The sequence below is a fragment of the Caloenas nicobarica genome, chromosome 7 (assembly GCF_036013445.1).
Source record: "Caloenas nicobarica isolate bCalNic1 chromosome 7, bCalNic1.hap1, whole genome shotgun sequence".
In the NCBI taxonomy this organism is placed as follows: domain Eukaryota; kingdom Metazoa; phylum Chordata; class Aves; order Columbiformes; family Columbidae; genus Caloenas; species Caloenas nicobarica.
The window spans coordinates 37,156,429-37,172,590 of record NC_088251.1 but is presented as its reverse complement, the minus strand read 5'-3'; the positions used below and the strand labels follow the sequence as shown (position 1 = coordinate 37,172,590).

Below are 16,162 nucleotides of genomic sequence, written 5' to 3'. Positions count from 1 at the left end.
TCCCCGGCGGGCGGCGGCAGCGAGGACGGGGGATGGAGGGAAAGAGGCGTCCGGCGGCTGCCCCACAAGCAGCGAGGGGAGAAGGGGGCGAGGGGGGCTGAGCGCGGCGGATGGCGAGGCACGGAGCGCTCCGTGGGTCCCCGCGGTGAACCCCCTGCTTACTGTGGGCTCTTGGGGTAGAAGGGGAGGGTGACGTGGCTGAGATCCTGGATGTCAAAAGCGGTGGGCTCGGCCGAGATCGCCTGCCGCTTGGTCCTCTGCTCGCCCTGCAAGGTGCCGGCGCTCTGCTGCTGTGCCTGCTGGGTGGCGGGCCGGATCACGGAGCGGTACTTGTCCAGCTCGTTCTGCAGCTTCTGGATCAGTTCGTCCTTCTGGTCCAACTCCAGCTCCAGCTCGTCGATGAGCGCATCCCGCTGCCGCAGCTCCTCGATCTTCTCCTGCAGCGCGTACTGTAAATCCCGCAAAGTGCCCATGGTCCTGCCGCCTCGCTCGCCCCTCGCCTCTCCCGGCAACTTTCCCCACCCGGGCCGCCCGCCGCCTCCCCGCACTTGGGCCAACTTCTCCTCCACGCCCCCCGCCCCGCTCCGGAGCCCGGCCCGGCGCTGCCCGCCGGGGGCCCCGCCGCAGCCGGACCCCCCACCGCCGGCACCGGGAGCCGGGTTGTTAGGGGCGATTTCGAGCCGCCTGCGTCAGGCTTAAAGCTGGAGAGGGAGCGGGAGACACACACACACACACACACACACACCCGGCGAGGGGGAGGGAAGGAGGGAAGGCGGCGGGGAGGGAGGCAGGGGCGAGGATGCACATGCACTCCCCGCACCGCCCACAGCCCCGCGGGCTCGCCCGGAGGGGGGTGCGGGGAGGAGGGGGCTCCCCCCGGGGCTGCGGGAGGGCTCCGCCGCCGGGAGCGTGTGCGAACCCTCCCCTCCCGGCCTTTTGCAGGCGGAGGCCACCGAACGGGTCCAGCCCCTGCACAAACCTGCGCTCTCCGTCCCGCTTTCGGGGTGGCCCCTGCTCCTCTCCCTTCCCATCCTCTGCTCCAGCCAAGGGTGCTACTTCTTCCCTACAGAACTCGCCCGGTTTACCTCCCTTTTACTTTTTTTTTTTCTTTAAACAGCCAATTTCTGTTGCCTTCTCGGAGTCAAAGCACAAGCCAGTGCCTGGCATGGCTCCTGCTCAGTCTCAGCAAGCTCCAGGCTCCAAAAACCCAGATTTTAATGCGAATATCGGTCAAGTATGTCTGCACTGAAAAAGCCTGGAGGTAGGGCATATGGGGTTTAGAGCACTAAAAAAAAAAAAAAAACCACCACCACCAAAACAAAAAACTAACTTAAAAGATGGGAAATAGACTGCGTAGCCCCAATACCCACACAAAAACGTAAGCTTCTTTCTGCCATACCAAATGCAATAGGATTTTCCCAGCGTGCAAGCGCGGTGCCTCATGCACTAGGATTTTCTGTGTGCCAACAAACCGCTGCACGCCAGTTCTACCTGTGCAATACGGTCTATGGGTCTGCAGCACAAAAATAACAAAATAAAATAAATGAGCCGCATCAACTGAGCCCTCGGTGCCAAACGGCTCTGTTTTCTTTTGCCTTGCCTGCGTTTGCCAGGCACGGAATGGACAGTGATGCACATCGTGACAACACGGCTCGGGGGTTTTGCCTTCCAAGGTAGAAAGAGGGATCTGAGGGCAATAAAATAGTGGGTTTAGGGGTTTCCTGATAACATTGCACAACAGTCTGGAAGGGGCAGGGATAAAAACCCCCAGAACCCAGCTAGGGCACAGGCATCGTGCAACGAGCATCTGCAGCGCTGGGGCACCGGCACAGTTTCGTGCTCAGATGTTTTCAGGGCAGCAGAAGCAGCTGCTTCAGTTCCCTCTCCGGGAGTTTGATTTGGGGAGGAGAGAGGTAGGATGCAGCCATGGATACATTTTTTGGATGTGGGTGGTACCTACGTGTTTGTATCTGCTGTTAGCAGCGTGTCTAGACCTCCCATCGGGGCGTTAGCTGGAGATGAGAGACATCCAGAGACCGTGTTTATGGGATTGAGCTTTTTGTGGTGGTGTTTTTTACTGTTACATACTGACACTCAGCTGGGTCCAGGGTTCCAGCCTTCAACCTGCAGATGGTCTTTATTAAATACATTTTTTAAAAAAAAAGCACGGATGAGGAATTACAACCGCTCCCTGCTCAACGCTGTCATTTGCAACAGCCTGACCTCTGTTCATAAGCATGAGCCTTTGCAGGTTCTCCAACGTGTTTGATACCTCCTGCATTTTTTGAGATGCACGTGAAAAAAATCGGGTTATACAAAACGCTTCAGTTTTCAGTCCCTTTGATGCACATGTGCCAGGCGCAAAAGCAAAGTTCCCTGCTTGTTTTCATGAGTTGCCAAAGTGCTTTAAGCTCAGACAGCATTTTTTCACTCTATATTCCCTCCATTTCAATCTTGCATAACTCTTTAGGAACAAAAGCACCAACTATCTTCTGAACATTTCCAATTTAAAGACCAGATACGCTCCTGCCGCCTACAAACTAGAAATCAATGATAAATAAAATATTTTAATAGCATTCGGATGACATGCTTGAAGTTTTATTGTTTTCCTCCCTATGGAAGTGATGCCAACTTCTGGACGAGGGAGACGGGGATACGGTTAACCGATGTCCACCAGGCTTCCAAAGAATAACAGCTCTAGGGGGAAACTCGTGCATAATTTCTCAATGACAAGTAGTAAAGCGACATTACTTGGTTTCTATTAGAGATGCCCAGCCTGGGACTGAGACAACAGCACCTAGATCAGAAAGGATCTGGACAAAACCATGAGAAGTTATAGGAAGTAAAACTGACAGGGAATTTAGCTAAGTATATCTAAAGAAAATATTTATTTACAGATGGGAAGCAGTTTTCGTAAGACCTGCGAGGTCTAAAGAGAGATTTTATGGCTCAGTTTTCCATTTGGGACTATAATCAGCAGCTGTCAATCTAAAGTTGGGCTTGCCTGATTTAAGGATGAGGCCAAAGCAGCCCAAAGGGCTTTACAACCAGACAGCCGAGCTCTGCCGCGGGAAGGCAGCAGCAGTTGCCTATTTTCCACTATTCGCTGCTCTGCCAAAGAAACTGTTGGGCGAGCGCAGATCCCATCCCTGCGGTTCACACTTCAGGCTTTCCTGGTGCTGGCTGCCGTGTAACCTCCGAGATCCCGGGGTAAAAATAAATCCTCCCATCCCATTCTTTTCCACTGAAAGTTCCCGATAAAGCTTCAGACTCTCCGAGCAGCTGCTTTGTCTTCTCGATCCAGCAAACGGAAAGAAACGGCTTTAGGGAGAAGAATGGCAGGAATGCACTGGCTGGTTTGGGTTTCGGAAGGATGGGGCGAAGGTTTGTTAAGGGAGCCTGTGGTTACAATCATCCCAAAGCCTTTTTCTGATCCAGCTGCTGCAATGCTGTGCCTGGATGTCAAGTGAGCATGAAGCCAAAAAAAAAAAAGAGCATCTGCAGGCGGTGCCCTCTCTGCCCCAAAATGCAGCGCACCAGAATCACACAAAACAGAGATGTTTCTTCTCTTCGAACAGGCTCTGATACGCTCACAATATTTCCTCTCTGCACAGCTCCTAGGTTTTAATAGCTTTTGCTTCTAAACTTTTCAAGGATCATCTGTCAGCAAATGCACCCACTCAGCTGCCATCTTCCAAGCTAAAAACATATTTGAAAGCTCTCTGTTCTGCAAACGTCTCCCCGGGCTTGCCAATCAAAGTTCAGGTAGCAAGCAGGATGGCTGACAGGCAAATGTCACCTTGCTACAGCCGGCCAGGACAGTGTGGACGCAGAAGCATCACCAAGTACATACATCAATATTTTCCCTCCTCCTCGAACCATGTTTTTTCCTCCACCTAATCCACTCCAATGCCAATCCTCACTCTTCTCCTGAAATATCCACAGGAGCAGATCAGCCTGTGGGAGAAAGTCGAACCGCTCGGATTTTGCGATGCGTTTCTCTGCTGGTGGGGGCTCGGTGCACGTTTTGGGAGGTGTGTGACCCAGGGGACCCTGCCCGGCGCTGGCACGCAGCCGCTTGAAAAGCCAAATGTGTTCCCTACGTGCATATTCACAGCAACACCTTTACAACGTGAAGGAGGAAAGACTGCAAATACAGGAGGGAAAGGCTGAAAATACAGGAAGATCCAGAGGAAAGCTGCAAGGATAGGGGCTGAACTCTTGCGAAAAGCCTATTATAACCAACTCGAGTTGCCGTTCGCCCTGGGGAGTCATCACGTCTCATCTGTGGGATGCTGCCCCCCCATGCACCCAAAATTCACGCCAGTCCCCGAGGCAGAGGCAGGAGTGCCACCTACTGAAACATTAGCACATCTGACTGCTCCCCGGGGCACAGCTGGCCATTCTTTTTGTCTTTTGCCCCAAAAGAGGGTGCCTCCGGTAGCTCCTTCCGGGGCCAAGGTGCCCTAGAGATTTGCAGGGGGCAACTGGAAAAAGAATTCAGCCCCCAAGGGTGGGGGTGAGGCTGGAACTACCGTGTCAAAGCAGCCTCGTCAAGACCAAGGAGCAGGAATTGGCAGTATTTATCTCCAAAAATAAGTCCTATTGTTTTGTGGCATTGGACATCCCCTCTTATTTTGGTCCTTTCTGAGGCCTCTAAAAAAATGAAGCTGAAACCTGTCTGTTCCTCCCCATGGAAGGGATGGAGATATCCAGGGCTGGGTTCTCTCACTGTCATTTAAATCCCATTGATTCCCAAGTGCTGAAAGTCAAATAAACAACTCAACTAGATTATCTCAAGGATTTTCCTGTAGTGTGTCGATTCTTTCCATTATCAGTGAGAAACACTGAGAAGTAGCCCTTGTGAAGAGCAGGCAGCCGCTCCAGCCTGCCCCAAGAAATCCTCCTAGGATAAGGATCATTTGGAGGAGAGTGCACCAGAAAAAAAATTATCCCAAGGCCTATTAGTGTTACCAACAAATGCTCACTGCAGAGTCAAGAAAAAAAATAGTGTGCTGTACTGCAATTGGTAATATATTTAGCTTTTTATATCACATCGCGGCATACCTAATAATGCAAAAATGAATGTTTGTGTCACGCAAGGCAAAAGGATGAGACATTCTGAGCGTATAATAGCACAGAATTACCCGCCTAACACCCTCCTCCCCTCACGTGCACAGATGCATGTGCCAGAATCAGATTTAAATTTTGCATTTCCTGTTCTCCTTCCTGGGCCCTTTGTCGAGAAAAATAGATGGCACAAAGGACTTAAAGCACTGGCAAGGTAAGAGAGAACGCTCCTCTCATAGTTTTTCCAGGCTGGAGGAAAGCCTGTGGTTCCTGCTGGGTGGAGAAGAGTATCAGTCATCTTTATGGGAGAAATATGAGTTTTACATAAAAATTGCACAATAAATTATTCTCAACATCCAGAAGTTGAATAAACATTCAACAAGCCCTTCGAAGCTTTTTCCTTCCATTAGAGCAACCAAAACAGTCCCTCTGACTTCTTTTCCCCACTAATAAGACCCCGTTCACACCAGCGCTATGCGTCTACGAAAACCACCGATCCTCTGTCCTCCAAAAAGCATCTGACACACTTCAGCTGAGAGATGTCTCTCTCTAAGCCAGGCTTCTTCTCCCACAATTGCATGGAAAAGTTGGATTTTCAACAGCTCACCCCATCAGATGGTTCCGTGTGGTGGCCGTGGGTCTCCGCATCCCTTCGCTTCAGTGCTGGTTCACAGAATCACGGAATTGTCTCGGTTGGAAAACACCCTAAAGATCATCGAGTCCAACCATTGACCTACCACTGCCAAGTCCACCTCAAAACCGTGTCCCCAAGAACCACATCTGCATTAAGCGTTTCACCTGTTAATCCCATGTCTGAAGACCATATTTTTCAAATTGGGAATACAATAAATACAAAAAGAAAAGCTGGACTGCCCAACAAGGTCAGGCGTGAGCAGAGCTTAAGGCACGTCTTCCCATGGGCTGGATTAAGTCAGAAGCGGCTTCAAAACGATTCAGCTGCCTTAAGAAGTCTCTTTAGGCTCATGTTAAGCAGCAACTTGTTCTGCAAACTGCCAACATAAATACTTAGTGCTGTTTTGCAGTTACTACAATTAGACGCTGACTGTGCCCCTGCTTTTCTCAGCAGTCCCAGGGCGCTGACTATGTAGAGCAAAAGCAGCATTTAGACAAGGAGAGCCCTGGAAATGTAGTTTTCTTTTGCTTTCAGCCTTAAGCCACCAGCCAATGAACCCAGGGACCAATTAAACTAAATGTAAGAATGCAGATCTAGTCTCGGAGCCATGAGATATAGGATATAGCAGAGGTGAAGTTTGTAAAAAACATCAACTCAGTCGACGTAGTTGGAAAAATAGATTCATTCTGGCTCTCACGCACATATCCGTGAGACTGGGAGAAGCTGAAACGTTTGAAGGAAGGTGGGAGCCGCGTGTTGGATCTGAGACCACCGGTTTCCACGGAGACTTGGGTTGACCAAAACAGAGGTTTGTCTTGTGGGCCAGCCTGCAATTCTTCATGATATACTTTCAAAACTCTACACAAACACAGCTAAACTCATCAGCTGTCACCGTGCAAATACATCTTTTCCTTTCTCCGTTGCCTTCCACAACGTGCTGATTGTCTTCACTTGCGGTTCTCTTGTTGCAAGAGGTGGAAAGCAAAGTCCTCGGCAAGGTAGGAATAGCAAGACACTTGTTTCCCCGCCCCCCAAATGATTTTAATTAATAGCAGCTCATTTCCACAGCCTGATTTTGGAGCTGCTTGATGCCATTTCTTAATTTCCCAGGTTTAACGACAGCAAACCACTCACCAGCCTGGAGCGTTTGCAATTCCGGGTGCTCGCTCTCATCACCCTTTTGGACCTTGCCATGTTTCTTATCTGTCCTTGCCAGTAATGCACTGCTCACCTACCATAATTGCCTTGGTCTGTCGGGCTGATTTATCCAGCCTTCAAAACAATTCATTTGTATTTGAAATTGAATTAGAAATACACATGTATTCTGCTACCATCAATATGAAATAACCAGCGTGTTGCCATTATTTTACGATGAATGCCTCGTGAAAAAGTGCACCATTCTCTTTATGTAATCAAATTAATTCCTCTGCTTATTAAAAATTATTATTCGAATGTTTCGGGTATTTATAACAATAAGCACGAAGCCTAGATTTTAAGCCTGTGTTTTACATGACTGGACAACAGACTGGTGTTTCTTAAAGATAAACATAAATTGCACTGAAAGTTGCCTTCCTTTCTAGAATCAGATTCATGCTAGAATTTTTTCTGAAGTCTTTTTCTGGCATCTGCATGTCCTGAGCAAGTAGAAATATTTTACTGAAGTACCAGTCTCCTACTTAAGTATCCAGAAATGTTTATGTCCGCAATTCTAGCAATGCTAAACCCTTCCTTGCAGAAAACATTTCCAGAAAAGGTTTGTACTCAAAGTTGATCTCTGTGATCCTTTAAGGCTCGGAATAAAGGGCTGTGTCCCGCAGAGGACCCGGCTCGTTAAGGCACCGAGGAAATATTCGTGAATCATCCAGGCACAATCTGCTAACAGGGGCTCACGTCGGGTTTCACAAAGGTTTTACAGCGCTCCGCTGGCTTCTACAGTTATTTCTTATTTATGCTCGAGGAAACTTCATCAGGCTGGGCTCTCCGAGTGTGTAAAAATGTTTATGCTCACAGTTTTCTCTTTGTCAGTGTTTGCTCGAACTGATTGCTCCGCTCATCAGAGCATTAGAGGCCGGCGTTCGCCTGATTTCCTGAGCATCGCCAGCATCTTTCGACTGACTGCCCTGCTGCGTTGGGTGAATCTGGAGATGGCAGCGATTTATTCTCACCTTTGCACAATTTCTCCTTCAAATCAGCAGCTGTACCCTCGGCAAGGCTCCCTCCTCACTCTCCCTGCGTGGCCACTACGCCGTCTTGGAGGAGGACGGGCAACCGCGGCAAGTCGGGCTGCAGTGTCGTTTGTGGCGCCGGCTCCATCTCCAAATGACTCCGACTCCTCTCCAGTGCAAAAGATTAATTAAAATGTGCGTTGAAACATGCTCGGAAGGTTCACCTATGCAACTCTTCTCCACTGTAAGACACCCTGGGAAGGTTCACCTGTGCAACTCCAATGATAGGACCCGAGGGAACGGCAGGAAGATGTGCTGGGGAGGCTCAGGTTGGACACGAGGAAAAGGTTCTTCCCCCAGAGGGTGCCGGACACTGGAACAGGCTCCCCAGGGAGGTGTCACGGCCCCAAACCTGACAGTGTTCAAGAAGAGACTGGACAACGTCCTCAGACACACGGTGTGACCTGTGGGGTTGTCCTGTGCAGGGACAGGAGTTGGACTCCAAGAGCCTTGTGGGTCCCTCCCAACTCAGGACATTCTATGATTCTATGAACTCTTCTCCACCATAAAATACACTGGGAAGGTTCGCCCCTGCACATCTCCCCCCCCACCTCCTAGTGTTTGATCTGAGTGGAGAACAGCTTGATTTTCCCTCCTGATGATGATACCAGCTCATGAGAGCTTCCTCCAACCTAGGATGAAAAATCCTTTGCAAGTGATGATGCTGCAAAGGCAGCGTGCACTTTGGCTCTGCTTCTCTGTGCTCTAGAAAGATTTCTAGGTGGGTGTTGACCTCTTCTTATAAGCTACTTCTCTGCAAGAACTACTTCTGTTCAGGCTTTATTGTCTGTGCTTTTGCTTGAGCAACTTGGCCCAAATGACAGGGCAAGTTCTTCATACCCTGATTTATGCAACCCATGTACGCAAAGCTCAGTGTACAAGCTCATCTTCATAACATCTGGCATGCCGTGAAAGGGTCTCGTGTTGTTAGAATAGGAAGGATCAACACTGGTACCCAGCATAAAAACCTGCATTGTGGCAGACAGGAAGGCAACGTATTTTACGCCTCTGCTCTCTGGAGCAAGAGTGCAAACTCACAACGCCCTCCAAAAATCCCCCTGCTCCTTTACAGACACACCAATATCAGTTTCTTTTTTAATCTACTCTTTTCCTTTTTCTTTTTTTTTTTTGTTTAAAAGCCACTACTATAATCAAAACAACAGTTTTCAGCTCATAATTCGGGCATGACGTAGCGTGAAGCGCTGCGTGCCACCTCCCCGTGCGGTGGGTCTTTGGGCTCGCTCTGTTCCCTTACATGGCCTGCAGCTCTGGCAGGCACAGCGCTCTCCACATTCTTCTTTTTTTTCCCCCGGCTTTTTAATTCTCATTTATTTTAAGAGGAGAAACCAGCAAACACAAGGAGTAAGTCTGCCCTCTACTGCCCTGCTCTCCCAGAGCGAGGTGCGCGGCTGCAAACCTTCACGCCAAGTACTTGTTGAATCACCACCACCACAAAAAAAACCAGTTAAACATCACGTTCCCCCTCAAGGAAAACCCCAAAACGCTGGATCAAAAAGCGATATAGCAACAAAAACATGCATGCATTAGGAAAAAAATCCAAGGAGACCATGTGCGACAAGAGTGTTGCTCAAACTCAGCTCTAAGTTCCCATCGATATTAATATATTTTGTTTCTCAGCAAGAGGGTAGGATTAATATTGTTTTTCTCAAGTTAGCTACTACAGCTCTAAAGGAGTGAATGTGTGGCATATTAAGGGGCATATTTATATAAAAGTGGGCATTTGTCAAAGCAGGGTACTGTCTTCTCTGCATAACCCGCACAGCAGCCAGACTCACGGCATCTTTCTCCTTAATATTCAGTTTCCTCGATAACCAAACTATCAGATATAACAACTCTACCTGCAAGTCCCAGCAGACCAGCCACCACATTTTAGGTGGCTTTTCTTTACCACACCTGTATGCGTTCCCCCTAAAGAGATGCAAAAGACGGACTGATTTGTTGGAAGTGCAAATCAATTCTTCGATTCCGTAACAGACCTTATGAGGGAGCCTTCAGGACGTCATTGATTCGCACCGATTCCTGGCTCTCGGCTCAACACCCGGTACGATAACAGGCAATAACTCCGAGCATGCACGTAAAAGTCAGGACGCATAAACCCCAAAATATCCATCTTTTAGTGTTCATGACCAATTGAATGGCTAGTCTGAAAAAGGACAACATTTCATCCTCACTGTATACCACAATTCTGTATTTAGTCTCATTTCTTTAGATTTTAAATTTTCAGAAGTCTGAGCCTTTTAACGTTCCATTTACATTCCCTAGTAAACTCTTAGAAAAGTCAATTAAATTAAAACAGCTAATGTTAATACCACCATACTTATATATATCACCGCAATTGCAATTAATTCATCACCTCCAAAACCACCTTCCCAAACTCCCCAGATGTAACACTCTGACGTGACCACTGATGGAATCAAGTCCATCTCTCACCTGCTGCTTCTTCTCTTACTTTAATTACAAGGCATTCTTTGCAACTGCCCCAAATACGCACATAAAATCTGCATATTGGTGCATCCTACTAAAAAGTTTGACCAAAAACATTAGAGCTAAAGCCGATTTTGAGGCTCCCGGTGGAGAATTCACTTCACCTGGGTAATTCCTTGATGAGAGGCAAAGCTCAGAGCAGAGGTAAATGCCGAACTTTTCCATTTCATCTTGGGAAACGGAAAGGATTTCTGAAATTTCTCTCTCATTGACCCATTCTAGCCGGGTTCTTCCAATTCCGTAACAAACTGCATCCATTTAAATTAAATATTAACGAAGAATTACCTTCACAGAGAGAAGCATTGCTTATTAAGAAAACAGGAGGAAAACAGGAATCCTCCGACAGATTTTCCTTTAGACCCGAACAGCCTTATTGAAATGTCCTTTGAGGAATCGGGACAGCAGACACCTTCTCACGTAAATAAGGAGCCTGAGACATGTTTTCAGCATGCTGCCTTTAGGGAAAACGAAAACCACACAAAAAGAGAACTGAATCTGAATATACCCACTCATATTAATATGTAGGAAGAGTCGGAGAGGATGTATTTCCATATGAAGACCTATAGTGTAAATCAGTTCCAATTTGGGGGAAAAAAAGACCTGTTTTCCTGAGGCCAGAGAGAGTAATGCTGACAAAGCGTTCAGACAATGACCATTTCCAGTCCTAAAATCTCGGTTAGCGCTAATTACGTGAACTCAAAGCTTCGAATTAATGCAATGTTTTTCCTTCATAACTACTAAATACTTTCTTTTTTACTGGAAAAGCCTTTTACCGTACATTCAGGGTCTACTGCCACCTTCCATTTGCACATCATTATTAAGACTTCTTCCATGATGTTAATGGGTTTAAAGGATTGGTTTTTCTTTTTCCCCACCCTGTCCTTCTACCCCTTCAACAACACATAGGAAAGAAACAGTAGAAATGTGCAAAAACAGGGGCAGAGTATCTAGAGGACAACTTCTTGCACCATGCTACTAACAGTTTTCAGAAACATCTTCAAGTTCTTGCAGAGAGCAATAATTAAAGCTTTAAAAAAAAAAAAAAATGTACCCTGCTTCTCCTCTGAAGGAAAGAAGGACCATTTGAGCATAAATCCAATTTAATTGGAATGCAGTTTGTCTCTTGATCATTCAAACCACATTGTTTAACCCATATTTTTTAACTGTAGCTTTAGCTTATTTCTATTTGGTTTTGGCTCATTTCTTTTCCTAAAAAAAAAAAAAACCAACAACATGAAGGAGCCTAAAACATGAACTAATTGTAGCTCCTGCTAGCTGCATGGGTTAATTAACATAATTACTCATTTGTATCCTGGTCAGCTTGCTGGATTCATATACTGTATTTCCAGCTTGAATAATTTAACAGGTATTAACTATTTATGCCTTCCAGCTCATTCAAAGGAGCTGTTGGGCGTCAGTGCCAGTTATTGGACCTGGCAGAGAGCGCCTGGGGGGGCAGCTCCGCCGTCCCGCCGGCTTCACCCGGGATCGCAGCGGGGAAGTGGGAAGCGTTGCACTTAGCCACCAAAAAGCATCATGCATTGAATCTCCCTACGTCCAGCGCTTGATTTATAGACTACGCCAGCGAGTTCAAAGCGAAGTGAAAAACCTCGTCTCTGCGCTAAGCACCATTTTTTTTTTTTTTTCCCCTTTCGGCTCGTCAATATAATACCTTTTAAGGGGCAAGGATTGCAAGTCAGCAGACATCCTTCCTCCATAATCTTTGCAATAATTTTCTCTTCCAGTAATCCACGTGCTGGTTTCCAGCTAGGAAAAGACCACGCGGCCACAAAATGGTCACCAGAACATGCAAAAAAAAAAAAAAAAAAAAAAAAAGAAAAAGAAAAGGGGGGAGCGTGTTGAACATCACCCACCCACAGCTTCATCTGTGCCCGTCCCACCACCTGCCCTCTGCAAGCTGCCAAAAAAGCCAGGGTGGTCTCCTGCTGCTAGGAAGAGCCTCTCTACCTTCATCCTTTGCTTTGGTGGGGACCTCAATGAAGAACTGGCTCCATGTGAACCTGGAGGGTGATGTTATGACCAGCGTGTAAGTATAAAATAACTAAATGGAGAAATAACGATATGCATCTATTGGTGGCTCGGTGTCTATATCCCCACTGCAGGAGAGGACACTGAGCAGCTGGAGATGCTGTCGAAGGTGGCAAGCAAACATCAGAGAGCCGAAAAAAAAATAGATACCTTTATCAAGAACAGAAAGGGGTTGATTTGTTTAGAAGAAGAATAAAATGAAGAGAAAAATTCATTATATTTTCCAGACACTATAATGTAGATGAAGTGCTCAGTATCAAATGGCACTTTTAGAGTAGCGGGGAAAGGTGTTACAAGAACCAACTGGGCAGAACTGGAAGACTCATTCAAACAAAACAATGAGGTCCCTATTCTGAACACAAAGGGCAAATAGCCACCAGAACAAACTCCCGAGCAAAGTGATAAATCACGTACATCTCCACCTACAACTGAAGGTTAGCGGTGCCACCTCCGCCAACATCACCTCCCCAGGTGAGCTCTCAGCTACCTGTCACAACCCCAGCTGAGCAGATTTGTGTTATAAAAGCCCCCAAAAAGCCATCTTTTTCCTGCCCACACATATTTATTCACAAATCTTCCCTCTTGCCCTCTGCCTTGGGGTCATTCACTGCTGTTGCTGGTGTGGAAGATGTTGCAGCCATAGAATCATTGTAGTTGGAAAAGATCTTGAAGATCATCAAGTCCAACCATTAACCCAACACTGGCAAGTCCACCACTAACCCATGTCCTTGAGAACCTCATCTATGCATCTGTCCAACCCCTCCAGGGATGGTGACTCCAGCACTGCCCTGGGCAGCCTGTTCCAATGCCCCACAGTCCTTTGGGGAAGAAGTTGTTCCCCAGATCCAACCTCAACCTCCCCTGGCGCAACTTGAGGCCGTTTCCTCTGGTCCTGGCGCTTGTTCCTGGGGAGCAGAGCCCGACCCCCCCTGGCTCCAAGCTCCTTTCAGGCAGTTCAGAGATCAGAAGGTCTCCCCTCAGCTCCTGTTCTCCAGCTGAACCCCCAGGTCCCTCAGCCGCTCCCATCACACTTGTGCTCCAGCCCCTTCCCCAGCTCCGTTCCCTTCTCTCAACTCGCTCCAGCCCCTCAAGGGTTTTCCTGTAGTGAGGGCCCCAAAACTGACCCCAGGATTCGAGGTCCCCTCCGTTTACCGCTGCTATGAAGAGCCAGGCTCCTCCTGCCACCGCCAGGACTATATTTCACATGGGCAAAGCATGTGTGTCAGCACACAGGAGACGCTTCTCCCCACGTAACAGTTGTTTTTGAGGGTTTGGCAGCTTTCACCCAGGAATCCTTCCCCAGGGTTTAACGGATAAAAATACCAGTGTCCGAACAGTACGGCCTTTCAACCTCCCCTGGTCCCGCCAGGCCAACGCAACCTCTGGTTGCATCTGTGGAGCTCCTGGGAGGGTGGTGTGGTTACCCAGATGGACCCGAGGGCACCGCTGGCTATGTACTTTACCTTATTCAAACCATCTGTTTAAAGATTTCTGGTCTATGAGTGCTTTTACGAGCGCAGAGGGTGGGGAGGCAGACCTGAAAGCGTTTTTTCATTCCCCGTAAAGCTTGGGATCTGTGCAGCCCTTCAGCTTTTCCCTCTGCAATGACCTCCCTCCATTCCCCAGCAACTGAGACGTCACATTTTGATCGTTTTTAGCCAATTCCCAACAACAGAAGCATCATATTTTTGAATCCTTTTTAACCACTTCCCAGCATTAAGCTAAGGGTTGTCCTCTGCATTTCACCTCCTTCACCAGAGTCTTGAGCGATGCGCGACCTAAGTTAAGGCTACAAGATGTGGGTCTGTCATTGCCTTAATCACAGAATAGTTTGGGTGGGAAGGGACCTTCCCAGCTCCCCCAGTGCCCCCCCTGCCATGAGCAGGGACATCTGCACCAGCTCAGGTTGCTCAGAGCCCCGTCCAGCCTGGCCTGGGATGTCTCCAGGGATGGTTCATCCACCACCTCTCTGGCCAACCTGGGCCAGGCTCTCACCACCCTCAGGGCCAACAATTCCTCCCTCTTTTAGTTTAAAACCATCACCCCTTGTCCTATCGCAACAGGCCCTCATCCTCCACAGAGACCGTGGGTAACGCCGCGACGCTCCATCCCTGGTGCTTATGAATATTGCTGCCTATCATATGCTTATATCTATTCTTTTCTTCCACATCCCCTTTCCCTCCAGTAAGACTTTGTGGCCAGGAAGGAGATGCCATAGCATCTATTTAACCACGGTCTTAAATCTGATTTAAAATAATGCTCCATCCAGACCCAATCCAACCCTGGTTCTCTCACACAGTGGTACCAAACCCTTTTTTCCTTGCACTACCAACTACTCTGCCAAGCTTATCTAAGCTCAAAAGCAATAAAAAAAGTAAGGAGAGACTGGCTGTGCAAAAGTACAGGAAAAATAGTCCAGTTTTACTAGTCCTTTTACTATCAGGCCAGAGTTTTCACAGCTCCGACTCCAGGTCAAGGTGTGTCCGTGTGCTCCCAGGAAAGTTATCAATATGGAGAAACGCACTGTGACCATTTTCTTCCCACTGCCCCATGATTTGAGGCTCTCTGTCCATCTCCTGGCATTAAGCAGTGCCACAAGTCACACACAGCTTCAGATTTCCCACTTGCTTGTGGAACCAGATCCTTACACCAGGACATATCGCGGTTTGAATGCAAAAGCTCCTGCTTAGCCACTCTTTTCAGCTCAGCATTGGTATTTTTACAACTAAAGACATGTTGCTGAAGCTCTGCAAATCTGAAATACTGTCCCCTTTCCACGTATACTTCTGGTCACCAGGATTTTTTAATTTAGGATTTTTTTCTCTCCTCTTTCTCTGTGTTGGTTGTGTCCACGCAATAACCTGGAAGGGGCGTTATAATTTCACGAGGTCACCAGCTGCAAATCTCAAAGCCCGTAAGTAACATCCACGTGAACACACGCCATTTAATTACCTGTTAAAAAAAGCACATATGCTTTGCAGTCGGCAAACAATCCCCCTTTCACTGAACCTCTCCCACCGGTATCGGGCTGCTGGGTCCTTTCCCGCGGCACCGTACACCATTGCTCTCCAACCAAACCAGTACCTTCCCCTCATCTTTACTGGGGAAGGCAACACAGGTCCATAGGAAACGTGGCCAGTGCTCACCTCCACCAAACAACACGTCCCTTAAACCATCCTGAATTTCTTCTTCTTGTCCTACTGTTTCTCAAAAGGCAAATCCACCCAAGCTGGAACCAGTGGTACGTCCTCCACACGGCTCTTGATCTTATTTTGGAGGTGCCAATTCCCAAACAAACCTGCATCGTTTCTCATTTCAAGCCTGAATTTTCTTTCAGTGCCCTTAAATGAGAAGTACACTTCAAAAGAAAAATCTGTGTTTAACCTCCTTTACGCTTTCACTGATTAAAGATCAGCAAACCATCATTTATTTTAGCATGCCAGGTCTGCTTTAGCACACTGATAAACACAGTAATTACTTTACGCTGAATAAGTCTTCAAACATATACAAGTGAAAACTATGCTTGTAAAGGCAAAAATAAGAGACCACCTAAAGGTTTTAAAGATCAGTCAGTAACAGGACGACATTTCACTTCTTCAGGAACATTTGTCTGTGATGAAGGCAATGTCTAAGCACGTGAAATCAGGTTGTGATTATTCCATTATCATCGCATGGGTCC

The 16,162-nt window shown here is 47.6% G+C and overlaps 1 protein-coding gene across 2 annotated transcripts in view; it reads right to left on the bottom strand.

Moving 5' to 3' along the window:
* The window catches only part of PRKG1 (protein kinase cGMP-dependent 1), a 432,157-nt gene that overhangs the window by 398,544 nt on the left and 17,451 nt on the right, over nt 1-16,162 (bottom strand). Inside the window, exon 1 of one of the 2 annotated variants that reach the window (XM_065639331.1) lies at nt 163-473. The exons of the other annotated variant lie outside the window; for it this stretch is intronic. Within the exon in view, the coding sequence (XP_065495403.1) occupies nt 163-473 (311 nt within the window). Of the gene's footprint in view, nt 1-162; nt 474-16,162 lie in introns of those variants that run through there. 2 annotated transcript variants of the gene reach the window in all.